Source organism: Euleptes europaea, chromosome 9 (assembly GCF_029931775.1).
Source record: "Euleptes europaea isolate rEulEur1 chromosome 9, rEulEur1.hap1, whole genome shotgun sequence".
NCBI lineage: Eukaryota > Metazoa > Chordata > Lepidosauria > Squamata > Sphaerodactylidae > Euleptes > Euleptes europaea.
This window is the reverse complement of record NC_079320.1, coordinates 24561447-24589435: the sequence shown is the minus strand read 5'-3', so window position 1 is coordinate 24589435 and position 27989 is coordinate 24561447. Positions and strand designations below refer to the sequence as shown.

The 27989-nt window shown below is 42.5% G+C and overlaps 2 protein-coding genes across 2 annotated transcripts in view; one reads left to right on the top strand and one right to left on the bottom strand.

Moving 5' to 3' along the window:
• Positions 1–341: 341 nt before the first annotated feature.
• INTS12 (integrator complex subunit 12) lies at positions 342–13396 on the top strand. Its single transcript, XM_056855459.1, has 7 exons — positions 342–353; positions 2850–3013; positions 4095–4247; positions 5403–5590; positions 10515–10674; positions 11610–11762; positions 12756–13396. Exons 2-7 carry the CDS (start codon positions 2858–2860, stop codon positions 13335–13337), a joined length of 1392 nt encoding a protein of 463 aa, XP_056711437.1. The 5' UTR covers positions 342–353; positions 2850–2857; the 3' UTR covers positions 13338–13396.
• Positions 13397–19403: 6007 nt separating this feature from the next.
• ARHGEF38 (Rho guanine nucleotide exchange factor 38) overlaps positions 19404–27989 on the bottom strand; it is a 57130-nt gene continuing 48544 nt past the window's right edge. Inside the window, exons 11-14 of the mRNA XM_056855860.1 lie at positions 25960–26100; positions 23351–23549; positions 21786–22048; positions 19404–19589 (exon numbers count right to left, since the gene is read on the bottom strand). Coding sequence (XP_056711838.1) covers positions 19404–19589; positions 21786–22048; positions 23351–23549; positions 25960–26100 — 789 coding nt within the window. The remainder of the gene's footprint in view (positions 19590–21785; positions 22049–23350; positions 23550–25959; positions 26101–27989) is intronic.

Sequence of the window (27989 nt, the reverse complement as noted above, 5' to 3'; positions counted from 1 at the left end):
TTTCCCAATTGTTATCTTCATACCGATTTTTTTTTTTAAAAAAGCCTGTTAAGCGGGGGGCTGATGGTGGGGGACAGCCCTCTGCACGCGCTCAGAGGCACCTCCGGTTGCACGAACGAGCAGAAGCCCCGAGCGAAGGGCTGGGGTGCAGCACCAGCACCAGGCAGGCCCGCCTTCCCCGCGCGCTCCGGAAGCGACGCCGACGAGCCTTCTGCGCAGGACAGGAAGAGGCGGGGCCGGCCCCGCCTCTTCCTGTCCTGCGCAGAAGGCTCGTCGGCGTCGCTTCCGGAGCAGACGCCGTTGTTTCCGACCTCCTCAGCCGGCGGCCTCTCCCGGCCTGCGGGCGACCTGAGGTAAAAGGCGGGGGTCGCTTGCGCGGGTTTGGGTCTCTCCTCAGCCTCTTCCTCTCTCTGCCACGCGGCTGGCCCTTGGGCCCTCTCTGCAGGGGCGGTTCCGCCGCTCCCTGGACGCACCTTTTCCCCGTCCCAATTCTCAAAACCGAACCCCCCCCCCTTGCAGAGTTCTGAGGATTGGGATGGGGACAGAGGTGCGTCCAGGGAGAGGCAAAACCGCCCCTGCAGAGAGGGCCTTCCGCCTACCGGGCACGTCCCCGACTGGCCGAGCCGCGGGCCGCGCAGCTTTGTGCGGGATGGTGACCGTTTTAAGTCGGTGGGGAACCTGCGTGCGCAGTTCTGCTCACCACACCTCAGAAAGTAATTCCCAGTGGGTCGCCGTGTTAGTCTGTCTGCAGTCGTAGAAAAGGGCGAGAGTCCAGTAGCCCCTTAAAGACTAACACAAATATTTTCTGGCCAGGTGTGAGCTTTCGTGAGCCACAGGCTCACACATCTTCAGACTACAGAGATCAGTTGCCCTGGAGGAAATGTTTGCTTTTGAGGGTAGACTCTATGGCACTACTAGTTCCCTGAGTTCTCTCTTCTTCCTAGGCTCCCTCTCAAAATCTTCAGTAATTTCCCAACCTGGCATTGGCAACCCGACCTCTTCACGCAATGCATTATTTCACTTGTAGATCTCACTGCCACACGATATGGCAACAACCATTAGCGTAAGTGGTTTAAAACTCATACAAATTCTGGGGGAAAGGCTCAAGTCATGATAGCTCAATGAAACCTCCGTGTTCAGAAAAGAGCAAGAGTCCGGTAGCACCTTAAAGACGAACAAGAATATTTTCTGGCAGGGTGTGAGCTTTCGTGAGCCACAGGCTCACAGTCTGTCTGCAGTCGTAGAAAAGAGCAAGAGTCCAGTAGCACCTTAAAAGACTAACAAAAATGTTTTCTGGCAGGGTATGAGCTTTCGCGAGCCACAGGCTCACAGTCTGTCTGCAGTCGTATCTGAAGAAGTGAGCTGTGGCTCACGGAAGCTCCTACCCTGCCAGAAAATATTCTTGTTAGTCTTTAAGGTGCTACTGGACTCTTGCCCTTTTCTACTACACCTAAGAAAGGACATTGCAGAGCTTGAAGAGGGTGCAGGAAAGAGCAACCGAAATGATCGGGGGGGGGGGGCTACAGCAACTGCCCTGTGAGGAGCGGTTGAAACGCTTAGGGCTGTTTAGACTGGAAAGAAGGCGGCTGAGGGGAGACATGATAGAGGTCTACAAAATTATGCGTGGTTTGGAGAGAGTGGACGGGGGAAGAAGCTTTTCTCCCTCTCCCATAATACTAGAACACGGGGTCATCTGTTGAAGCTGGAGGGTGACAGATTCAAAACAGATAAAAGGAAGTATTTTTTCACACAATGCCTAGTTCAATTGTGGAACTCCCTGCCCCAGGATGTGGTGATGGCTGCCAACTTGGAAGGCTTTACGAGGGGAGTGGACATATTCATGGAGGAAAGGAGTATTCATGGCTATTAGTTAAAATGGATACTAATCATGCTGCTTACCTATTCTCTCTGGTATCACAGGAGCATGCCTATTATTTTGGGTGCTATACAGGCAGGATGGTGCTGCTGCAGTCATCTTGTTTGTGGCTTCCTAGAGGCACCTGGTTGGCCACTGTGTGAACAGACTGCTGGACTTGATGGGCCTTGGTCTGATCCAGTGTGGTGTTTCTTATGTTCTTCTTATTCCCACATTGCGAATGGGAGAAGGTTGAGAAAGTATGAACTTGCTATACCTTAGTAAGCCTATGAAATTTGGACTGGCCATCTCCCAGTTCACAGGTGTCAGCCACTGTGGATCTCCAACTTTGTTAAAGGAAAGTATCCTTAATAAGAACAGAATATTCTCCAGTTTTAAATAAAGAATGTTTTTATTTATGGTTTATTTATTTAGATATGTGCACATCACTTCCTCACCTTTTTCTATTTTATCAATTTCTTGTGCTAAAATGCAGTACCTAGTCACAAGAGTGTAATTTCAGGGGATCCTGGATATGGAACTTCCTTTTAAAGTCCAGTTTGTAATTTTAGAAACAAAACCTACAGTGTACCTTTGCTACACTCTACAGACTATTCTGAAAACTCCAGAAGTCAAATTATAAATCTGTTCAAAAATTATTTCTTTGAGGTGGAGGCATCACTAAAAAACAAACAAACAGTAGGTTCATTGTTGCTTTTGTAAAATTACAGCTTTTATTTTTTTTAATTTATGAATACATTTAGTGTGTATGCTGAATACAGCATATAATCTGAGTCTCTCTGGTTTCACCAGGCCAGTGTAAGAACAGGACTGCAAGAGCTTTGCAACCTGTTTTCCAAATGCAAGTAAGTTCCATTTGAAGTTAACTTCTAGAAACTCTGTCCTGAGTTGACAAGCCAGATTCGTTCCCAGTATTTTGTTGATGTCTGCTGTTTGTTTAAATTTTACCTTTATTATTTATTTTCATTTAAAGATGCTGCTATGGCTGCTGCTGTGAACTTGGAACTTGACCCCATTTTCCTGAAAGCTCTGGGCTTCCTGCATTCAAAGAGTAAGGATTCTGCTGAAAAACTTAAAGCGCTGCTTGATGAATCTTTGGCTAGAGGGACTGATTCAAGCTGTCGCCCATCACTGAAGGTACTGGAATGAATGAACTGTGTGTTTTACCAGTGGCTCTCAAATGTATGCAACTCAAGAAGCCCTATTAGATTTTTTTTGCAAGCCCCTTTCCCCAAGCCCTTCCTCTCTCACCAGCATGCAGCACATGCTGAACAGACTCTTTTTAAAGTAGATGTGGCAAGCCACAAGTGTCCCATGGAAGCAGTAAGCCTCACTGAATAAAATGGGACTTAACGTTTGAGTAAATCTACTTAAGAGTCCTCTCTAAGCACACTAACAAGTTAGTTCCATTGGGTTGTGATTCATGCAGGAGTGTGAGTTCTCTTCCCATCCAGATTCTCTGAGCAATAACAGAGAAGGGAGAGGATGGCTGCTGAAAAAGCCCTCCTGCAGGTTCCAGCAACTGTGACTTCTGTAATTACCGGTTCATATAGGAGAGCACCATTGGATGATCTAGGGGAGAGGCCGTGGCTCAGTGGTAGAGCATCTGCTTGGCATGCAGAAGATCCCAGGTTCAATCCCTGGCACCTCCAGTTAAAAGGGACAAGGCAAGTAGGTGATGTGAAAGACCTCAGCCTGAGACCCTGGAGAGCCACTGCTGGTCTGAGTAGACAATACTAACTTTGATGGACCAAGGGTCTGATTCAGTATAAGGCAGCTTCATCTCAGCTCCCCAGGCGGGTTGTAATGGGTGGAGATGGTCCTTCAGGTAGATGGAGCCTAAGCCATTTAGAGCTTTGAAAATTAATATGAGCACCTTGAATAGTGCCAGGAAGTAATTGGAAGCCAGTATAGCTGGAATAACACTAGTGTGGTATGATCTCCCCTGCTGGTCCCAATTGTGGCCCTTGCCACTCTTTTGGTTCAGGTGACATTTCTGTGCCATTCATGGGCCACATATAGTTATGTCACCTGTCACCAAGGCATGTGTGACTAAGACAATGTTTGTCGGCCTCAACTCAGTTATTAAAATACTGCCCAAGCAACATTTTAAGAAAGTTTTAAGTACAATGTGGAGCTTGTTTAGTTTCATGGACTCAGAAGTAGCCAGTACCTAAAGTGTTACCTTAATGTAATATATTTATTTTGCTTTATCCAGGAAGTAGATCAGCCCAAAGTGTCCATTACAAAGCCAGTTTCTGTTAAGCAAGAGCCAAAGGCTTCCTCAAGCCTTTCCTCAGGTAACAATAATGGCAAACCCGTCGCTACCGAAAAGGTGAAAAAAGAAGCAGAAAAGCGGCCTGCTGATAAAGTAAGTTCCACAATTACGATTAAAAGATTCCCCGGGGGATTTTACGAAGGATGTATTAGTTCAAACTGTGGCTCTTGGTTAATTGTTTTATGCAACATGGGTAGCATTAATCCTCGAGCACTAACACCGTCTGCTCTGCTTGCTGTATTTTCACCATATGTTACTTAGTTAATTGCACGTCTGCTTGCCGCTTTCAAAACTGTAAGCTGTGTGCTTTATTCTCTGTGGAAATCGTTTTGTTTTCAGAGGGTAGCCAGTGAAGTCACTTAGCTGTTTTTCACTGCCACATGCCGATAAGGGAGCATGTTAATTTTGTTTAGGCTTTTGTTTATTTCACATCCCTTTGCAATTTCACTTTACCCACCACCACTTTTGACTGCTTGACAGTAAGGCTTCTGTTTAATGAATGAGCATAATTACATTTCCCTGGTGGCAGCATGGAAGTTAAACGCATGAGTGATGAGCCTGAAAGCCCTAGTTGAAATCTTGCCTTAGCCAGGAGCCTGGTAGCCTTCCAATGCAGTGTTAAGCAGAGTTGCACCCTTCTTAGCCAATGGGCTCAAAAGGGTGAAAGCAGGATGGCCCTTTTAGAGAAGCTGTCCTCCCTCCATTTGTAACATGGAGCCAATAGAATGGGCCTACCTAATACAAAAGCCTCCAAGATTGTAAAACCTGTGCTATTGCTTGACTAGAAAAAGCATTTTATTTATAGGGCTGACATTTGTTTTAATCGGTCTGCAAGTTTGGTGGGGCATTAATCTCTTTACTATGTATGGTTGCAAAGAATGTATCTTACTTTGAATTTTAAGATTGTCAGTTTTGCTTCATAAGAACTGTAACAAGTACAGATCGGATAATACTGAATGAGTGCAAATTTGCTGGAAGAAAACCCCTGAGGTATTCCTTTTAGCTGCTTTAAGCTGCGGTCGCCACTTGCTTTTGATTTGCCAACATTCTTTCTACCATGGCAAGAATATATTTCTCATGATTAACTTGAAAAATTCACAGCCCCTCGCGCTATACAGGATTTGGGAGTATGTGCCTAGATTAGCAAATGTAATTTATGTATAGTGTCAGTTTTTAACTTTTGCTTGCCAGCCGGCCTTTTTTCCCTCATTGTCAGCTCTGTTTGTGTGTGTGTGCCTTTTTATATAGATAAAGCTGGAAATCAGCGAAGGAGTTGACATTCCGAAGAAGCCAAGGCTAGAAAAACCAGAAGCTCGTTCTTCTCCAATCACAGTCCAGACCAGCAAGGATTTGGCCATGCCGGATCTTTCTACTTTTGAAGAAACCAGCGCTGATGATTTTGCCATGGAGATGGGTTTGGCTTGCGTTGTTTGTCGGTGAGTTGCATACAGTTGGGCTGTTCACCAGTTGCAGAGCTTATCATTTTTATGCTAGTTTTGAATAGTGGTGACTGTTCTCTTTTAGCGCTTTCCCGAACAGTCATATTTTCATTGGGTTTCCCCCATCAACTTTGGTTCATAGAATGAAAGATGTTTTCATTAAGTTGTAAATCCCATATGCATAAAATGTTTCCAAACTTTTTTTCCCGCTTTTTCAGACCGAATCGACACACCTGTGGGATGTTAGGCATGCTCAAATGCATTGATGTAAATGAATTATAGACACGCCAAACTCTGCATAAGATCAGGCTGTAAATGATAATTTTGTCTAAAGAAATATCATTGAGTTCAGTAATAAAAAATAAATGACAAAAGAAGCTCAAATGTTCACCCTAGTTAAAAATGATGAGTGGAAAGTGATATCACAGTACCTGTGATAAAAACAGATCTTTTGTAGTAAGCATTTACATTTTTAAAAAGCTATTTATCGATGTAACTCTAGAGATGCTATCCCAGGATATTAAAGTGTGGATGCTTATCCTTCTTATGAAGATTCAAGAACAGATTTTTGAGTTGTACATCCTCTTGATCCTACAGATATTCATAGAGCTTAGTTAGAGAGTAAACATCAAAGAAGCATCAGAATAGCGTTCCAGATTGCCATCAGAAATCATACTGACATCAGCAGAACTATGCTTATTAGGCCTTCGTGTGTCTTAAGGTGTGAAAAACTGTTAAATGATAGACCTCAGAGTTGTAAATAATGTTGAAATATCTGAGAAATTCCTGATTTCCTTAATTTGTGTTCTGTGTACAAGCTTGTTAAACCAGACACTTTCTTGAGTCATCAGTTTGGTATATTTCTTTCCTGCTGCGTGAGAGGTAGGAGGGGGCAGCAATCATGAAAAGTTATTCAATTCTGCCAAAATCATGCTAATAGAAGAAGAAGAGTTGGTGTTTATATGCCAACTTTCTCTACCACTTAAGGGAGAATCAAACCAGCTTATAATCACCTTCCCCTCCCACAACAGACACCCTGTGAGGTAGGTGAGGCTGAGAGAGTGTGACTAGCCCAAGGTCACCTAGCTGGCTTCATGTGGAGGAGTGGAGAAACAAATCCAGTTCACCAGATTAGCCTCCGCTGTTCATGTGGAGGAGTGGGGAATCAAACCCGGTTCTCCAGACTCCACCTCTACAAACCACCGCTCTTAACCACTACATCACGCTGGCTCTATAGGTGGTATTTTTAGAAGTCTTAACAGTAACTGTTTAATACAATCCTGATAACTGACTAAAATGCAGGCATGTACATTGTCTAGAAAAGAGAATAAAAATGGCTAATTGCTAATTAAAATGAGCCCAGTTTATAGTAAAAACGTTTATGGTAAAAATGAGGTATTTTGGATTTAGGATTTATCTCAGCTGGTTCCTTGCAGGTTGAGAAAGCTTGAGTGTTATGCTCTGTGCCTCTGTACCATCTGAAAAATCCTTTCGAATCCCCAGCATTCACTCCACCAAGTAAGGGGATAGGGCTCTAACTTCTGCTTTCTAACCACTTTTCAGAAGTTTTCCCTAAGTAGTACCAAGCAAAAAATGACTGCTCCTGAGTAAATATAACTGAAGGCTACAGTTTGCACTTCAGCACTCTGAATTAACTGTATATGTGGCTGTGTTAAGTAGAAGTATGAAATTGGCAGTAGCAGAATGAACAGAAATGTTAGAATCCCCGTAGCATTCGGAAGGGAGACCTCAGAAGATCTGTTCTGCTTAACAAATGTTTTAAGCCAGCAGTATGGCTTCCAAGTGCAATTAAATATTCAACAGCAAAATGTTCTGTGTGATTTTCAAGTGACATCCGGCCTGTCAAAAAAGAGGATTTGTGGTGAAAAAACTTGCACACCTTTACAAAAAGCCTGTTAATCATCTTGCATATATTAACTTCTCTCTTTTTTTCCCAAGACACAGAACATTTGAAGACCAGTTTCAAACAAATTCTAGTTTGGACTAGTTTTTATATTCCATTCTAGTTTCTATATTCCATTCTTTTTTTTAAAACCAGGCCACAATTATCCATTATAGCTTTTAAAATACAAAGATCAGACTGTTCTTTGTATAACGAAGCTAGATGATTCTTCTGATCTATGTCATTGAAAAATATTAGTGAGACTCTAATTTTATGGCTGCATTCCTAGTTACTAAGGAGTAAGTGTCAGTGAACTTAATCAGACTTATTTTTGAGTCTACCTATTTAGGATTGCATTGCACATACTCCAGAATTGGGGGGGGGGTTTAAAATTTGTATTTCAACTAGGCCATTTTAAAAATGATCCATAGCCATCTGGACAATATCTTCAGTCTTCATTTCCCCATTAAATAAAGGAATAAGATAACTGCTTTTTCCCACCCATCTGCAAATAGAGTTTCCATGGTTACCTGTATACTGATACCGTGGGGATATGTGTGAGAGCAGCTTAGCAATTAAGCAACCCGATTTGTCATTTAAAAGAAGCAGTCATTAGGGAAATGGTGTTTGACTACCTCAAAGGCATATTTCCATTTGCAGGTAGTCACTAAACTGTCATTTATATATCTTTCCAACAGAAGCCCAAGTCTTTATCAGCTTCCCTGTGCCTTTAAGGCATAACTGCTGGACTAATTTTTTCTGCTCCTTCATCTCCTAATTCTAGACTATTTTATATTCCTAGTTGTCGTGCAAAGGGAAGGGCACAAAATAGTCAGTAACACCGGCAAAATGTTTTTGCAGCTCTCTGCATTTGTTACAACCTTGGCCTTTTTAAAATGTAGTCACTGTTCCAGTTTTTCACATCTCAATACCTTAATTCCCTTGTTGTTAGGTTATCCCTCTTTCATTACAGACTGTTATTATAACTGTGTATTATTTTGCTGCTTTCATTCCCACTGTACATCCCTTACAACAGGGGTGGGGAATGTCAGGCCCAGGGGCCGTATAAGGCCCACGAAAGCATTTGGTCTGGCCCTTCGTGGGTCCTGGCAGATCTCTAGCTCAGAAGGATCTAAGACTGGTGATCTGCCCCCTCCCGCAGATAGCAATAGCATTTATTCAAGGCGGTTGTGAGTTTGTTTTGCCGAGAAAAGGAATCTTTTTTCTGCCTTGAAAAAAAGTCATTAGCTATGGAGCTGCTAGTACTGCCCAAGAATATAGCAGGCTAATTTTAAGTTGATAATTCTGTATGGCCCACAAATGATATTATAAATATCTAAATGGCCCTTGGCAGAAAAAAGTTTCCGCACCCCTGCCTTACAAGCTTTGAAGTGGCCTACCGTGCTTTTATAAATTTACTCTTATCCTTGCTTCTCCTCCACCACTGATACTCCTGCTGTCCGATACCTTCTTCATTTATTGGACCCATGATTGAAACTGACAGTGCATTCCTAAGAAGAGTTACTCCGGTCTAAGCCCATTGAAATGAATGGGCTTTGACTGGAGTAACTTTCCTTAGGAATGCATTGTTAAGCCCCTCTACTCACCATTGTGATGACTTTCTGCCCGAGTAGACGCTGTGTGCAGCGTGGGAGGCAAGATCCTGCCTCGTCTATCTCAGCTGCCATGTGGTGCTAGCCCAGGGCAGAACAGACACCCATAACAATGCTGATTCTTTGACCTTAGGCAGATCATGAGAGGGAGAGCACCTTGGCCATTGTGCAGGGGGTGGACTAGATAACCCTGGTGGTCCCTTCCAACTCTATAACGGGGCCTATGAGCATAGACCCAGCTAGCTCAGTAGATTCCTGAATTGTATATAGGAGGCATGTTGAATGGGAAGAGGCCCTGCTTTGTGTCCCTTCATCCTCTGAACTTAGGGGAGGGTGACCAGAAACACCCTTTTTCACGTGGTTTCTCCCCTAAGGAATTCTCTCCCTGTTAACTCTTTATTTGGCACCTACCCTTTATTTGGCACCTCTTTATTTGAGGCACCAGGTAAATAGAGTTTTGTTATCTCAAGCGTTCGGCAATAGTTGGAGGTCTGCTTAATGTTTTAACTGGCTTTTATTTCTGTGTCACTATTTCTTGTTACTGTTTTTCCTTTCCCTTTAGTGCTGCATGGTCTGTTGAGCCTTTTTGGGATTTTAAAAAAATCCCTACATTACAGTATTATTCTTGTAGTATTATAGTTTAATTACTGGTGTAGTGGTTAAGAGAAGTGGACTCTAATCTGGAGGACTAGGCTGGATTCCCCACTCCTCCATATGAAGCCAGCTGGGTGACCTTGGGCTAGTTCCAGTTCTCTCAGAACTCTCTCAGCTCCACCTACCTCACAAGGTGCCTGTTGCGGGGGGGGAGGTGCGTTGAGACTCCTTACAGTAGAGAAAAGTGGGATACAAAATCCAACTCTTCTTTGTGAAATAAGTAATAACCTCCCCAAATTTCATTTATGAGGTAGTCTAAAAGCATTTTAAATGTAAATGACATGGTTTGTGTCACATGCTTAAATCCTATGTAAATGTTACACCCATGGCGTATGGCCAAGACAGATGTAACCTGTGGGCACGCCAGGAAGACATACAGTGCAGTCCTAAGCAGAATCACCCACCTAAGCCCACTGACATCAGTGGACAAAGAAAGGTGTAACTGCTTGAGATTACACTGCTGATCTTGTTCCCCTAACATAATGCATCTCTTACTTGGTGAGAAGGTTATCCAGACCAGCCTTTGACCTTTTCTTCTCCCCTTTCTTGTTTTCGGTCAGTCGTGTCCAAATGCAGACTGTGGCCAGCTCCTTGCAGTAGCAGTCAGCTTCTGAACTTACATTGCTGTTCCCATTTATAGAGTTCTGTAGGGTAGCATTAAGAAGAGATGCACAGAAAGTCACATTTTAAGGTTCCGGATCCTGTTCCAAAAGGCAGTGTTAATGCGCTCTGAACCCTTTGTTCTTGGCAGGCAAATGACGGTTACTTCTGGGAATCAGTTAGTGGAGTGCCAGGAGTGTCACAATCTCTACCACCAAGATTGCCATAAACCTCAAGTGACAGACAAGGAGGTGAATGATCCTCGCCTAGTATGGTACTGCGCCCGGTGCATCAGGCAAATGAAAAAGATGGTAAGAGGTGGTTTGCTAGGGTCATTGATACTTGCAGAGAGTATTTAAAGAGAGGAGTTCTGTACTTGGAATTCAAAAGACTAGGTACTGTAGAGAAGAGGGTGGGTTGGGTCCATAGCATTTCCTGTATCATATATGTACACAAGATCTGCAAGAAATTCCAGAGGCAGGGAAATATCTTATTCCTCCTGATGTCCTCCCACGGCTCGCTACAGCTTCCTCCCCCTCCTCTCCCTTCTTCTTTTGCTTGTCAACCAACTTACCAGGAATCTCAGGGGACAAAAAAGCTGATCTTGCCCCATCTCCCTTCTGCTCACAATCAGAATGGATTCCCCCGGGTTTGCAGAAGTCATGGCTGAGGTCTGCTGGTATATTTTAGTTACTGTTATGTTTTTTAATGTATTGACTTATATACATTTATCCAGTTATCGAATAACGTTCAGTTAACTGATATTTCTAAAAGTCAGGGAAGGTCATCCAAGGACAGGAAGAAGTAACTTGGCTAAACAAAGCTGATATTCAATGCAGTTAAATCCTGATGTGTTTCTTGCAAGTTATTATTTCAGTGAGGGAGTAAAAAATATTTGGCTAGATTTTGTAAGTATCTTTGCCCGGAATGATTTACTTGAAGTTATGTTATGCTTAAGCTTAGAAGTTAATATTTGATTAAACCAGCAGTAAGATCTACTTATCGGACTTGAATTCCTACTTCCTGTGTTTTTCTCAAATGCGTATTTCTTCCCAACCTAAAATCCCACATGTCTCAAGCTTCAGCTTCCCCTCACACCTGCTGTGCCCCATGATCTCTCATTTCCAGGTGCTACCCGTTAGAATGTTAAACAGATAACCTAATTACTTTGCTGTCGCTTTGGTTTTAATTTTTGATTTAAATTCTTTCCATTTTTGGAATAGTAACGTATATGTGGTTTACACAGGCTCAGAAAACACAGAAGCCTTCCCAGAAGCCGGCCCCTGCTGTAGTTTCTGTAGCTCCAGCTGTGAAAGATTCACTGACAAAGAAACCAGAAATTAAGCTAAAGTTGGACACCACAACAACCTTCTTAGCGTTTAAGAGGACAGAGGTCAAGGTGCTGTATATACACCGCCATGTGGAAAAGCATGCATTAATTTTTTTCTATTATTTTGCTTATGTCTTTTTCTCCTTCATTATAAAAACTGGCTCCCCCAATTAGAATCCAAAATCAAAACACTCTTACTCCATTATGCCAGTCAGTCTGAGAAGATGATAGAATATATATGTCCTCCTTAATTTACAAAAGAAAAATTGTTTTGTAGTTAGTGTTTTAGATGGAAAATGAAATATAGTTTCACACAAAAAATATGTGCATTTCTTAGCTTCAATAACCTGTAAAAATTTTGTGACTGTAAGACTTTATCCGGTAAGTCAGTTTGACAGTTCTTTCCCCTGCTTCCTTCGACTTCGTTGTTTCAACCCCAAGTGGCTGGCTTATATCCTCCAGACTCCTGAACCATGGCCAGCCCAGGAGTGTAAGCTGAAGGTGGTTGAACTGCACACTGCAACAGCAATCTTCATCTAATGGAGCAGGTGTATTTATGTATCAAAGTCTGGAAGTACGGGGAAGAGTGAAGTTCTGGAGCTACTTGAGTCTTGTGACAGCTGGCTCGAGGTGGCCAGAGCCTTAAAGTCTAGGATTCGCCATGGTTTCCTTAAAGTCTAGTTTCCTTAAAGTCTAGGATTCTCCATCTGCTGTCCTGGTAACACTCTAGGCAATGGAAAAGTGACCAGAATAACCACAAATTCTGCTGGGCTTGTTCAGTTCACAAATATTGACATCTCTTTCATTCCTGTCTGTTTTTGTAAATGTGGCAAGGAGGCATCGTTCCAAGTGAGAGTTCATTCAGTTTTTAGAGGAAAGAGAAAGCAAACTTTGGAGCTGACTCACTTGGATATTTTTTAAAATCCACATCCATTTTCTATGTTACTAGAAGAAGAGGTATCATAACAAGTACATGAAATGTTATGCCTGCTGCTGCTTATACTGGACTGCTCAGAAAGGATCTTCTGTTGCTAATGTGGAGTTTGTTTGTTTACATTTCAGACCTCTCCTGCTGCTTCTGGGAACAACTCCAACGCCAGCGTTTCCTCTTCAACCAGTGGCCTTACAGGGTGGGCTGCCTTTGCGGCAAAAACCTCCTCCGCAGGCCCATCGACAGCTAAGATGGGATCCACAGCGCAGAGCACCAGCGGCAAGCCTACCACGGCCTCAAACAACCAGAAACCCGTGGGTTTGTCAGGCCTGGCGACAGCTAAAGCAGGGCTGGGCTCAAAGATCACATCCCCCAACAGCAGCACCAACCCCGTTCAGCTGAAGCCCCTGCCGCCTTTGACCTTGGGGAAAACGGGCCTTTGTCGTTCCATTAGCAGTGATAACGTCAGCAAAGTGGGACTCCCGAGTCCCAGCAGTTCAGCTTCTGCCAGCAGCAGCAGCCAGACAGCTAGCGGGAATGGGAGCGGTGGGGCAGCGGGCAGCGGTGGAAGTAGCGCCAGCAAATCAAGCGCAGAATCTGGCAATCAGTCGCCTTCCGTGAAGGGCCCTACTTCTCAAGAATCGCAGCTCAATGCTATGAAAAGGTTGCAGATGGTCAAGAAGAAAGCTGCTCAGAAGAAATTAAAGAAGTAATGGAACTGTGTCTTTAAGCCCTGGTACCAACTGAGCTGAGTAATAAAGTCAGATATTTAATGCGCATTCATGTTTTTATGTGGGGGCAGCAAGAGGGAAAACAGTTAAAAACAGTGGGTTTTGTGCTGCTTTATCTTCTAGTGATTCTACATACCTAGCACTTGTTAAGGCTTCTGTGCACCTAAAAAGCAATGGCGTCAAGCTGCACACTTGATACTGTATTTAAGAAAATAACAGCAAGTTCAGTTAAAACTTTTTTTCTTTATAAAACTATTATAGAAATTGATTGTGTCTATTTGCAAAACATACTTTTAAGTAGTGTTCAGGTGAAGAGAGTGCTGGCACTTACAGACCTGCCTTTCACTCAAAAGAGGGAATAAGAGTAGTTTACAAGAAAGATTAAAACAATAGTTACAGTAATGATATATCGTATTGACTTGAAAGGAAGACCACCCTGAATGTGTGATACCCCCCCAAAGAAGAGGCTATACATAAAAGCATATGAATTTAAAGCAACCCCCTTCTGAAAAGGTAGCAGTTTTTTAATTAAATAGTAATCAATCTACAATAAACAATGTATACTAGAGAGGAAAATAACTACTTTCATTTTTATGCCTCTGCTGTTTCAAATTTAAAAAGGCAAGAGACTGGCTTTTCTTAACACCTCTCCCCCGCCCCTATCAGAGCCAAACTACAGTATTCCTATTAAGTAACTACAGTAGTCAAAGCAGTAAACTCTATTCGTGTTTGTGTCTCCAATATTTTAGGATTCTTTTTTTTCAGGATTCCAGAATTATTCAGATTCCATTCTTCCCTATAATTTTATGGGCCCCTGAAGATGGTGCCTCCACCTATCGGACTTGTTGCCATTGTTTCCTATGGGGGGTGGGAATTCAAGCCAGTAACTAAACATGGAAGAGCAGGTACTGTCCAAAAGCCTCCAACTGCAAACAGAACCAGCATTAAACCAGAGAATCCCACAAGAGCCATGGACCAATGTCTCAGGCCCATCACAACCAATGCCAAACCAGAGAATCACAGCAGAACCAACTGAAGGGACACTTGCAAGCCCAATATAGCCAATGTCAAACCACAGTATCTCAGCTGAACTGAGGACTGATGTGGCAAGCCCAATAGAACCAGCAGCCCTTCATTATTGACGGTTCTCTGACCCTTGTCAATAAAGAAACACACCAGCAATACAGGATGCACGAGCTTCATTTTCAGCTGCTTTTGTGGGATCTGCTTGTACTGGTTTTAAATCTACTTTTCTAGCTTCTCTTGTCCAATGATTGTGGGTCTTTTTTTCTTTATGAGTAGCAAGAACAACATGTTTGGCGCTATATTATTTTTCTGCACAGAAGTGCTCTCTCCCCGATCCCATATCCTGGGAGTGCTTCCTCATTCCCTTGTTCTTCCTACTGCCAATTTGCCTGGAAAATTTGTAAACTTGAAGAAAAACAAACATGGGGGCCTTAAAATGCCCTTGAATATTCTCAGATATTTCAGAATGTTTCTTAAAATTTTTAAGAACTGATATTGCATATTCCCAAGAATCCCAATTAGCAACCAGTGATTTTTCAGATATGATAACCATCTTCAAGTACTTGAAGGGCTATCATAGAGGAGGGTGCCGAGTTTTCTGTTGCCCCAGAAGGTCGGACCAGAACCAACGGGTTGAAATAAAATCAAAAGAGTTTCCATCTAGACATTAGGAAGAATTTTATAACAGAGCTTATAACAGAGGTTCCTCAGTGGAACCGGCTTCCTCGGGAGGTGGTAAGTTCTCCTTCCCTGGAGGTTTTTAAGAAGAGGTTTGTTGGCCATCTGTCAGCATGCTGATTCTATGACCTTAAGCAGATGATGAGAGGGAGGGCATCCTGGCCATCTTATGGGCATGGAGTAGGGGTCACTGGGGTGGGAAGAGGTAGTTGTGACTTTCCTGCATTATTCAGGGGGTTGGACTAGATGACCCTAAAACCCTCTCCTTAAGCAGTTCTTTTTAAAGGCCATACAGGTGTTTTCTGGCAATCTCCAGAAATCTGTTCCATAGGATGGAGGCTACCACTGTAACAGCCTAGCCTTCCATACAGCATGGTTATCATGTCTGGAGCAGGGGGACAGAAAAAAGTCACTACTGGGAATGTTGTAGCATAGGCTCAAATAGAGGGAGGTGGTCCTTCAAGAATGGCGATACCTGGTTGTGAAGGGGTTTATAGGTAAGAACTGGTGGTAGTGGAAAGTGCTGTCAAGTCACAACCAACTTATGCTATAGTTATTCATCATTTGTATGGATCACTTACTGTATTGTATGCCAATAAAGGTCTTGAATTGAATTGGAACCAACTTATGGCAACCTAATCAGGTTTTTTAGGCAAGAGACATTCAGAGTTGGTTTGCCATTGCCAGTCTCTGTGTAGCAAAGCTGGATTTCCTTGATGGTGTCCCATCCAAGTACTAACCAGAGTCGACCCTGCTTAGCTTCTGAGATGTGATGAGATCAGCCTAACCTGGGACATCCAGATCAGGGCAAAGGTAAGAACTAGCACTAAGATAATTACATGACAAGTCAGACACACTTATTTGTAAAAATATATATATTTATTACAGTAATTTAAAAGCAAACATCTTAGTTCCCAAATATTGCTGTAGTTGAAATTCACAGTGATAAATCTCTAGTTATTTGTCTTTGTAGCAAGTGTTTGGAGTGGAGGGAACTAAGCTGTTTGTGCCTTGATGGATGCAAAGTCATTCTTTAGGACTGAAATGGAACCATGTGAAGAAAAGATAATGCAGATATCCATGGAAGGAATAATTCACAGTGGGTAGCCGTGTTAGTCTGTCTGCAGTAGTAGAAAAGGGCAGATATCTGAAGAAGTGAGCTGTGGCTCACAAAAGCTCATATCCTACCAGAAAATATTTTTGTTAGTCTTTAAGGTGCTACTGGACTCTTGCCCTTTTTTACTATGGAAGGAATAAGTACATCTCATGTTTGCACGTAAGAACATTATACAAATGCTGGTTTACCAAAGGCCAAAGTGAATCTCGGTAGTAATCATCTCAGTTTGACATTATTATACAGAACTCAATATATGCTGGTGAGTCATGCTGTTGCATAGTTACTCTGTGTTGCTCCTATATTAGGTTCAATGGTTTCAATTGATTTGATTAATCTCAAGCCTTCAGATCCAATACCCTCTCCACCACAACCCTCAGCTATGCAAACTGACCATATCACCTTGCTGTGATCTCATTTTATCATGATGTCTACTACTGGTTAGGGTTGCCAAATGTCAGCTCTGGAAAGGCTTCTCTTATTCCACAGGATAATTTTGCTTGGTTCAGCTTTTTCTACAATGCTCTGAGATGAGGGAGGGGAAAGCTGCATATAATGAAATTTTCCTTCTGTGTAACTTTTAAAGCAACCTTCACAGAGTTTGGACCCAACAGCCCTCCTAATTTAGCTCACAATCTTTGATGTTAAGTTTTACTGAATTCCATCTGTTTTTCTATATAAACGAATACATACAGTCAATCAGCTGTAGTTTCTTAGAGGCCTCACATAAGCTCATTGTAAGAGTGAATACTGTGAATGCAATAAATATGTTGGGGACTCCTCTGATAATCACTTATTAAAAGTTATTCACCTTTTTTAGACCTCAAGTCCACTTGGAATATAATAACATGGAAACCTGTTTCCTTTAGAGAGGTTTAGCATCATACCTGAAAGTTTCTTAAGCCATCCAGAGGTCAAGTACCTTTAAACAGCCTATGATTCGTGTTCAGTTTCCAGCTTGAACTAATCCATTAATTGCCCTGAAAAATCAGACTGTAAAGGTGGAATACACTTCAGAATTGAGATCCTGAAAATCATTAGTGTCCTGAAATTTGCGCCCTACAACAACCGCTTCATTATTGTGGGAGTCTTAGCCCCTTGCACACAATTCAGCTATTTGCAGCCTTTGGCTACTACTGGGAGGACAGGTCTGCTTGAACACACTCTGAAATGTAAAGCATGACAAAAAGAAGCCTTCCAACAATTGATTTTTCCTTCATTATGAATTGTTCACATAAACAAAAGATAGCATACATAATAAGGGTAGTCAATTTACGCCAGTCAGCTTGTAGGCCTTGGGATCATCACAGCAGCTAGCCAAAGGTAGGCTGTATCAAGGTTATGTTTCAGTTCCCCACACTTTGTCTGCATAGCAGGATCAATGCCATGAACATTTCATTTGCATAAACTGCAAATGCCAGGGGTATGAGATACCAGTAAGGTTCACATTCAAATACTTTGTGTCCACCATAGGCCTTTTCATCACATGATGTAATCAAATGTGGCTCCATTCACACTAAACAAATACTCCCAATGAAGTAATAGGAACAATTTGCTGAAATTTGGTACTTTTATGATGATCTTTGTGTTGCAAGACTGATTCTTGCTTATTTGCACTCTCTTGGTAGTGGTACCTATCATTGCTTTCTTTGTTGCTAGTTCTTAACAAATTGTAAAATCAGACTCAAATTGTAAAATCAGACTCAAGTTTGTGTTATTCAAAATGTAAAACAGATTAAGAAATTGTCAAAACTTCTCAATTTCACCTTTCTGCTTGATCTTTAATTCCATGCTTCAGGTTGCACACATGGGCAGCACTTTTGAAAAAGCAAACAGTGTTAGGTCCACAGAACATGGATACACAGATTTGGAAATGCTGTTTTTGGTTGAGAATTATAAACCCCACCTACTCCCTTGATCCTTATGTTCCAGTGTTCTGTTCCTGGAATTCACAGAAATAGTCAAAGCACCAATGTGTGAAAGCAGTTGTACAGTCAAGATGAGGGTCAAATCCCAACCCATTTTTACAGCAGCAGCACTGCCAAGGATTACCCTGTTGCAATGCACATAAGATGGGGAAGGACTTCTAGTCATCTCACCTTCAAAAATAACTAAATGGGAAAGCTTTTATTTCCAGATGGAAAATCATTCTGACACACTTCAATTCAAATTTAACGTTGGAGATACAAGAGGGATGGACTCGTTCTCTCACCCTCCCCAGCTGGTAAAATTTTGAAATATTCATATATATTAGAATTAGAATTAAAAATGCAACAGGATCTTGCACATTTCCTGTGGAGGGTATCAGAGAGTCCATCCATCTCAAAAGACAAAAAATATGTCTTTCACGCTGGTTTTTCTTAAGTTTTGATGCTTCTTGAAGACCACAAGCCCAGGTCCAATGATGTATAAAACTGGGAAAATTTGGTGTGTATATTTTTTGTTATCCTTCAGAATATGGAATTTTTCTACTCTGCCCTAATTGGATAGCATGTTAGCTTCATAACAATTTGATATCTAGCTGTCCATCCTATTTTTACCCCAGCCTTCTTTGCAGGAACTCAGGAGGCATGCAGAATTCCCCTCATTTTACCCTCACAAGAATCCTGTGAAGTAGGTTAGCTAAAAAGGAATTCTAGACCAATGTGATGCAACTAACTTAATTGCTGAGTGGAGATTTGAACCATGGCCTTGCCCCTCTTAATGCAACACTCTAGCCATTACACCATGCTGCCTCAACTATTGGAGGTACATTAGGCTAGGGTGGCCAACTCTGGGTTGGGAAGTTCCTGGAGATGAGCCTGGGGATGCTGGAACCTTAGCAATGCATAAAATCATGGAGACCACCCTCCACAGCAGCCATGTTCTTCAGGGGAATGGATCTCTGTAGTCTAGAGATCAGTTGTAATTCTGGGAGATCTCCAGGCACCACCTGGAGGCTGGCAACCATAGCTAAGCCAAGGACACCAAGTGAATGTCATAGCTGAATGGCTCTACTATTCTGGAATTTCAGGTCTGGCTGTAACAAACGTGACAAGGATATGAGTGGAGATTCTTCTATTGCAACTGTTTCAGGAAAGGAATATATATTTGATAAAGTCTTCAGCTTTTGATTTTGGAATGGACTGGTGTCCCTTTGCAGGCAGAAAAGCACACATGGTTGAAGCTAACAACAACAATAAAGTCTTTAGTGCCAATGTGCTGTTTTCAAGTCCAATCAGTGTTCTTCATTATGCATATGTCATCTTCCCAAGATAATTAGCTGGCACATATCCCCTTTGTCCTCTTGCTTCAGCTAACCACCATTCCTTATTGCCACTCAGATCAGAAAACCGAAGGATCCGAACCCGCTGATACTCCTGAAGAGTGAGTTCTTGGTGACTCCTGGCTTGAAATGCATGAACTGCATAGAAAGTCTGTGGGAGGAGCAGAATGAGAAGAGTAGGAAACGTATTTTTCTACCATAGTCGCTTCACTGTACACTAAATGAGACATCTCTACTCTCAAAAACGGAAATACAGAGAAACTGATCAGAGTACAATGAACTTAGCCTCTTGATAGACTCTTTCATATCTTCAGCAATTTACTAGATCAGATTAACAGAGTGGAGAAAGGATGCAGGCTGACACTATTATATGTTAATATGTTGCAATTAGATGTTACTGTTAACCTCAAATCCTGAAATTTCTTATCCAGAAGTTGCAGACGTAAGCTTTTGAATGAGCCCAAGCTACCAAATGTCTGGGGAAGAGGGTGCACCTAATTAATTTAAGAAATCGATAAAATGCTTACAATTGCATTTATACTTTGAAAAATGTGGAAATTATAACTTAAAGCTACCGCATTGACTCCTCTGCTATTTGAGCAATACAGACACTGCACAGCATTAACATTTGTACACACCTAAATTTCCATCTCCCTGCAGCTGTACTTTCCCATGCTCTTTTACATTTTTTGTTTTGCAACTATATCACATCTGTACCAATGCCTTCCAATGGATGCTCCATGTCATTAATTTTGATATGCATATAACTAAACTCTTAATGAACATTTATAAAGCACAAGGGAAATTGGTGGCCTGTAACTCCTCTCTTAAATTAAAGGATTAAAAATTTTTTTTTTTCAAGTAACTGAATTACATGAGCCCTCTAGAATGCAGTGGAGGGGCAAAATATTTAGTTCGAGTGTCTTTCAACAGGTGCAGAACAGTACAGCTGTGCAACATTTTTAAAAACCCCTTCAGAACTAACCCCTTCTGTACTAGAATCCTTAAAAATCATTTAGCACACAATGAGTTAATTTTGGAGAGCTTTAAAAAAATGTATTACATCTGAATGCAGCCCATATCGCTTCTATATTCTACAGAGCATCTCATATTGTAGCAGTAAATTCATTTCCTGGACAGCAAGAATTTAGAGAACCAGGTGGGAGAGTTAGGTAGAGTACCAAGATAGAGATCAGGGAGGAAGGATTTAGGAATGCTTTGGAGATATGTTCTTATGCTTAGGAATATACTATATAAGAAAGGCCCTGCTGGATCAGACCAAGGCCCATCAAGTCCAGCAGTCTGCTCACACAGTGGTCAACCAGGTGCTTCTAGGAAGCCCACAAACAAGATGACTGCAGCAGCACCATCCTGCCTGTGTTCCACCGCACCCAAAATAATAGGTATGCTCCTCTGATACTAGAGAGAACAGGTATGCAGCATGACCAGCATCCATTCCAACTAATAACCATGAATACCCCTTTCCTCCATGAACATGTCCTTCTCCCCTCTTAAAGCCCTCCAAGCTGGCAGCCAAGCAGAGTAACACTCCAAGCAGAGTAACACCCTTCTAACCCCATTGACTGATAAGTATAACTCTGTTAAGGATTGATCCAAGAGTGGATCAATGCAAATTTGACCTTCTAGTACAACATTCCTATTACAGCATTTCTATTAAAATTTTATTTAGATCAGAAGCCAAACTCACTCATTGTCAGGTTTGAGAATCTCAAAACATGCATGTGATTCCCCCCCCCCCCACCATCTATCATGGCTTGCTAGGTTTGTTTCTATCTCAGTTAAGTCAAGACACTAGTCCATATTTTAGCAGAATGATAGAATTATTTAGTGAGCCTGTCATCCTTAAAATAATGTGGGCAGAGTTGAGGAAAATCTTCTCAAGTCATAAAGCCCATGAGAGTCAGGTGGTGGAAGAAATTTATAAGGAGAAGGAAGTGACCCATCAAGGGGAATGAGTGGAGTACTGCTGACAGAACAGGAGGAAGGGAGTGATTTTGCCCCCTTTCCTCTCTCCACTGCACACTCCCAACCCATGGGACTATTACTCCACATGGGTCTTGTGACCCTAGGAATAAAGTTTCCCAGGATCGGAATGTTTGTTGAAGATAGGGAAAAGCCAGCATGATCAGAGATCCTTGTGTGGTCCTCACACAGTCTTTGTGCTGGATTCAACATTGTGCTGGTTCTTACATAGAGCCTGGTCAATACAGAAGCACCACTTTTCTTTCCTATATAATTTTAATCAGTCTCCTAAATTTGGGCCCTGTCATCCTGTACTCCAATGTGAGTTAATTTTACCTCAGACAAGAAAGATAAGCATTCTTACATGTTGGTCATCCACTTCATAAATGCTATCGGTCTCTGTCCCATTAACTGCAGATTTTTCACACAGGCTATTATAGGAAGAGCCACTGTCACTTCTCTTGTGCCCTGCAGTTTTGGTGCAGCCATTCTCCATTTGCCGGGAAGAGACAAAAAGGCTGATGTTATCAAAGTCACCGTCACAAAATCTGGCTTCCCCTGCATCCTTTTGCACCTTTGCTGGATTATAGGGCTTCAAGAAGGAGGAATAAATGTATCCTTTTGTAACTAGGTAAGGAAGGGAGAAAGGGGGGATTAGAATGATTAGAGAATTATTTTTCAGTCACTTCATAAAAAACAAGAGCCTTCATGTACTGCAAATTACAAGCGTAACTTCTGCCACCCAGAAATTCAGCATAAAAAGAATAAACAATGCAAATTATATCAATTATCAAATTATTTTGTTACCTAAGAAACTTCCAGTGCAGTCTCATGCATAGTGACTCCAGTGGGCATAGATGGGAGTAACTCTGCATGGTTGGTCACACTAGAACCTTTTCAGTTCAACAGCAGCAAACGGTAGAAACTGTCACCCATGCAAGCTCTGGTATTTACAGATACTTGTAATTTATTCGAAATGAAAGTAAAAGGTGGGGGAAAGATGTGAGGGGAAAGAGTCAGATAGCTACTCTCTCCCTGCATTCATCTGTTGCTTTAAACTGCAACCACAACAGCTGCAATATGTAGGGGGGGGGAACCCTAATAGAAAATAAAAACACAACAGCATGTGTATACCATGTGTTATTCCACCATCAGCAGCCACATCTTGTAAAATGATAAGGAGACTCCTTGGCTGTTCCAGATTTCTGATCAGGGGTATAACATTGCATACAAACTTCTTTCCAATGATTTCATGCACACTGTTGGTGTGGAAAGTCCTGTCAAGTCACATCCAACTTATGGTAACCCCATAGGGTTTTCAAGGCAAGAGATGAGCAGAGGTGGTTTGCCATTGCCTGGATCTGCGTAGCTGCTCTTTAATTCCTTGGTGGTCTCCCATCCAAGTAGTAACCAGGGCCCACCCTTCTTAGCTTCCAAGATCTGAAAAGATTGGGGTAGCCTGGGCCATCCAGGCCAGTGCCTGCAATAGGTTATCCCTTGGTACATAGACATTTATAGCTGGGATAGTTTGGAATTGTTTGGAACTTTTATGCCAATAAGATACTAATTTGTTTGGATGTCGTGAGCGATTATATGTGCATCTGCAACAGAAGAAGTAAATACAGTCTTTACCTGCAGATGAGATCTATTTTTTTTTAGTTCAGAAACATACATGAAGCTGCCTTATACTGAATCAGACCCTTGGTCCATCAAAGTCAGTATTGTCTACTCAGACCGGCAGCAGCTCTCCAGGGTCTCAGGCAGGGGTCTTTCACATCACCTACCTGCCAAGTCCCTTTAACTGGAGATGCTGGGATTGAACCTGGGACCTTCTGCATGGCAAGCAGATGCTCTACCACTGAGCCACAGCCCCTCCCCAACACTCATTGTAGATCTACATCCCTGCAGCAAACTGCACAACAGACTTACTTCCAGAGTCAACAAGCCACCTGCTTGCGCTTCCAAAAGGATCCTTTTGCTCCACAACAGCCACCACTTCTCCTTCATATAGATCAATGTCATACTCCTGGGTGGCATTGCACTTACGCTTAGCTTGGTATAACAAATCCAAGTTGTATGTAGACAAGATGACTGACCTGTGGCTTTCAGTCTGACGTGGAGATTCATTCTGAAAAAGAAACAGTAAAGCAAAAAAAAATAATATTTTTTTTGTTAGAACCAGATCTTCTACAGGCATGCTGTATTCACAATCCATATCACATCCAGATTCCTCCATAAGGCAAGTCAATATTATTTAGGGATGGAGAGGAATTTGAATTTTGGCCCTCTGCCAAAATCTAAGGCCCGGTATAAGGGAGAAATTTAGTAGTGAGATGGACTGCACCACTCTAGGCTGCAAGCGTATGGGGGTGGGTAAGACACAATTATTTGAAATGTGGTGTTGGAAGAGAGTGTTACAGATACTGCGGACTGCCAGAAAAACAAACCAGTGTGTTCTAGATCAAATCAAGCCTGAATTGTCCCTAGAAGCTAAAATGACTAAACTGAGGCTAACATACTTTGGTAACATTATGAGAAGACAAGAGTCACTGGAAAAGACAATAATGCTAGGAAAAGTTGAAGGCAGCAGGAAAAAAGGAAGACCCAACATGAAATGGATTGACTCTATAAAGGAAGCCATGGCCCTCAGTTTTCAAGACATGAGAGAGGCTATTAAAGATAGGACATATTTGAGGACATTGATTCACAGGGTCGCCATGAATCGGAAGCGACTTGACTGCACTTAACACACACAGGCACCATGCCTTTGTCTGGACAAATGTGTGTAATGGGGGCAGGGTCAACATCGTTGCACATTCAAGCCATGCATATAATGGCTCTGTCCCTTTGGGCAGGAGCTCATTCCTGTTCCTTCTGTGTGAGTCCTAGCTCTATGTACAGGACTTGTGACTATTGGATCATACATGCTCACTTAGGTATCATTCCACATTCCTTACTCATTTCTACTGATATACCCCTGGTGACTGACTGCTCCCACAATGGGTTTTCTTTTCACTGAAGAGGCCTCCCTGGAGTTCCCGGTTCCAACAAGAACTGCTCATTTAAATGTTTTTTGCATAGAAAAGAGTACCTCTTTCTGCAAGTCTGTTGCCATACGTATTATCAGAGCGAGCTATCTGATAGCGCCGCAGTGCCACTCTGCCATTGCGCACACGGGCATGGCAAATATTCCAAATAGGCACTTAAGTACAGAGAGCCGTGTGCGCAGCAGGCGGGCTGATATACTTGCATATGCCCATTTTTCTTTGACAGCTGGAAAATTTAATCTCCTATGAATAGTCATGCACTGGAAACTTGTCTGCTTCCCCAGTCTTAAAGCAGTTATCATCCCAATGTCAATTAAGCGAAAGTATATTGGAGTCATCTCGAAGAATGACAGAATATGCAACTAGACTCCCACCCCATCACACGGCCAGAGCTGAAAAACCTGTAATCCTTGGATTAGGTTATATTATACAGAGAATGACAAGTTACAGATATGGGACAGGCAAGGCTTCTGTGGTGCTCTAGCTCCTGAATGCTACCTTGTGCTCCAAACACATCTAAATCTGAGCATGGGTTTTTAATCACATGCTATCGCCATGAAAGGCATGCTAATAATTTTTTTAACATGGGTGAAGATTCATAAGAACAACACAAATGTTTAGTGGGCATTACTAGAAGTGTTCAGCAAAAAAAAAAAAAAAAATCAGGGAGGGAGGAGGGTGAGCAAATGAACACGAGGACTTCCAAGGCTTATTCCTGCAATGACAATTTTGGTTTCTTGTTGCATCTAAGCACACACCTACATGGAAATTTTTCACTTTAAAAGCTAGACTCCAGCCAGAAGTCATCACATGCACACATATATCCACTCCATACAAACAGTTGGGATCAAGAAACATGCTGGGTTTTGCCTTTTCATTTTTCAACCTATAGTTCTATATATATAGATAGATAGAATACAAAGGGAACAACCTAGTTTTAACCAGACGAAATCAGATGTGCAGCCTGATCCTATGCATATTAACTTGAAAGGGACTTATGCACAGGTAAGCCCTGTGTCGCAAAGTGGTAAGCTGCAGTACTGCAGTCCAAGCTCTGCTCACGACCTGAGTTCGATCCCAACGGAAGTTGGTTTCAGGTAGCCGGTTCAAGGTTGACTCAGCCTTCCATCCTTCCGAGGTCGGTAAAATGAGGACCCAGCTTGCTGGGAGTAAAGGGAAGATGACTGGGAAAGGCACTGGCAAACCACCCCGTAAGCAAAGTCTGCCTAGTAAACGTCGGGTTGTGACATCACCCCAAGGGTCAGAAATGACCCGGTGCTTGCACAGGGGACCTTTACCTTTAAGCACATATAGGATGGTTAACTTAAGAATGCCCATCTGCTTCCAGATTTCACATCAGCCCATAACCAACTTCAACCTTCATTTAAGGGGGGGGGGGGAGACATTTCCTTATGTCAGCTTCTTGCAGTCAAGGGAGGGGGGAGACATTTCATTATGTCAGTTTCTCGCAGTCAAACATATAATGCAAACCTGTGGAGGGGCGGGTTTCTTCTTTTCAAAGCTCAGCTTCCTCTCCAGAAAAGTTGTGCTGTTACTTTCTTTAACAAAATTCAGACTGTGCACCTCCTCCAGCACCTGAAGCTGAGCCTCAGCAACATCTTGACAAGAGAGCTGAAAACACACAACAGATTAGAAAGGACACACACTCACAAACTGGAGAGCCAGTGGGGTGTAATAGCTAGGGTTGCCAACCTCCAGGTACTAGCTGGAGATCTCCTGCTATTACAGCAAATCTCCAGTCGATAGAGATCAGTTCACCTGGAGAAAATGGCCACTTTGGCCATTGGACTCTAAGGCATTGAAGTCCCTCCCCTCCCCAAACCCCGCCCTCCTCAGGCTCCACCCCAAAAACCTCCCGCCGGTGGTGAAGAGGGACCTGGCAACCCTAGTAGTAGCAATCAGCTCTTGGAGACCCAGGTTGAAATGCCTAACTTTGCTATGAAGCTTGCTGGGTGACCTTGGGTCAGCCACTGTCCTTAGCCTAACTGACCTTATAGTCCAAGGATAAAAAATGTGTGAGGGCAAACCATTATGCCTACCTGAGCTTCTTGGAGGAAGTATACTAAACAGAAACTACTTTAAAAAGATCAGTGAAGGTTTTTTTTAAAAAATTATTGCGTTACTTCCGATAGTGAATTGGGCAGACCGTAAAATGAAGGTGCCACCTTTTCTCCCTTACAGGGCTGCATGATTGGTAGAAACTGAGCAGGAAAAGCTTTCCCGTTGATTCTTCTCTGTGCTAGAGAAGGCTGCTCCAGCCCTTAACGGCAAAGGCCTTCTGGAGAAAAGCAGGTGGCACCCCTAGATTCTTTTATGCTGCTAGAATTCTTAAGGGAGGTTCAGGGAGGAAAATGTGGGTTTCAGTATCCCCCAGACTGCTTGCCAAAAGAGATTTTTTTGGGTTGTTTTCCTCTGTTTTCAACTCACACTGTGCACGAAACAAGAGCTAAGCTCCTCACCATTCTTAAAGAAGAAGAGGGGGAAATCCATTGTTCAGTTGCATGTATTCATTTATTTTAGTATACACACACTGAAAATTCCTTATTACCTAGCAACAGTGCTGAGTCAAAGGAGGAGGAAAAACATCCAGCCAGGTGGCCCAAAACCTAATTGAGCCAGTATAAAATGAATGCCACTAGAGAGTGCTGTGAGCACACTGGAAGAGCTAGAAGTACATGAAAGAACCAACAAGCTGGCAGTGGTGTCCTTTGCTTGGTCAGCCATCAGGTACACTAAACATAATAGCTCTGGCAGCCCGCTGCTATGCATTTTAACTGAGTTCAGAGGGATTTATTCACGAGCATGAATGCACAGGATTGTTGTGTTAATGTAGTATTAATGTGATGTTTGCATACCAGTTCCTCATGGAACAAATCTTCTGGTAAAGAGGCACAGTGTTCAAACTGAACGCTTGACTTTCATAAATGCTGAAGAGATATTCATTTTAATAATGAAAACAAGATATATAAGACCTGGGCAGAAAGGCCCCTAGTGTGGAATGAAGGACAATAGGAGGTATGAACTGATCCAGAATCAGCAACTGGATTGATCAAGGATCTTTCAACCACAATCCATCACCTTACCCTTCTCTAAAGTCAGCTCAGTTTCCATAGGGATAAGAACATAAGAACATAAGAAAGGCCCTGCTGGATCAGACCAAGGCCCATCAAGTCCAGCAGTCTGTTCACACAGTGGCCAACCAGGGGCCTCTAGGAAGCCACTAACAAGATGAGTGCAGCAGCACCATCCTGCCTGTGTTCCACCGCACCCAAAATAATAGGCATGCTCCTCTGATACTAGAGAGAATAGGTATGCAGCATGACTAGTATCCATTCTAACTAACAGCCATGAATACCCCTCTCCTCCATGAATATGTCCAGTCCCCTCTTAAAGCCCTCCAAGCTGGCAGCCATCACCACATCCTGGGGCAGGGAGTTCCACAATTTAACTATGCGTTGTGTGAAAAAATACTTCCTTTTATCGGTTTTGAATCTCTCACC

What these genes read in the sequence shown, in the direction of transcription:
- INTS12 (XM_056855459.1), top strand. Translation starts at nt 2,858, where the DNA reads ATGGCTGCTGCTGTGAACTTGGAACTTGACCCCATTTTCCTGAAAGCT. An exon ending in TCAGGCAAATGAAAAAGATG is followed by an intron (nt 10,675 to 11,609) that starts GTAAGAGGTGGT and finishes TGGTTTACACAG; the next exon opens with GCTCAGAAAACACAGAAGCC. An exon ending in TTAAGAGGACAGAGGTCAAG is followed by an intron (nt 11,763 to 12,755) that starts GTGCTGTATATA and finishes TTTACATTTCAG; the next exon opens with ACCTCTCCTGCTGCTTCTGG.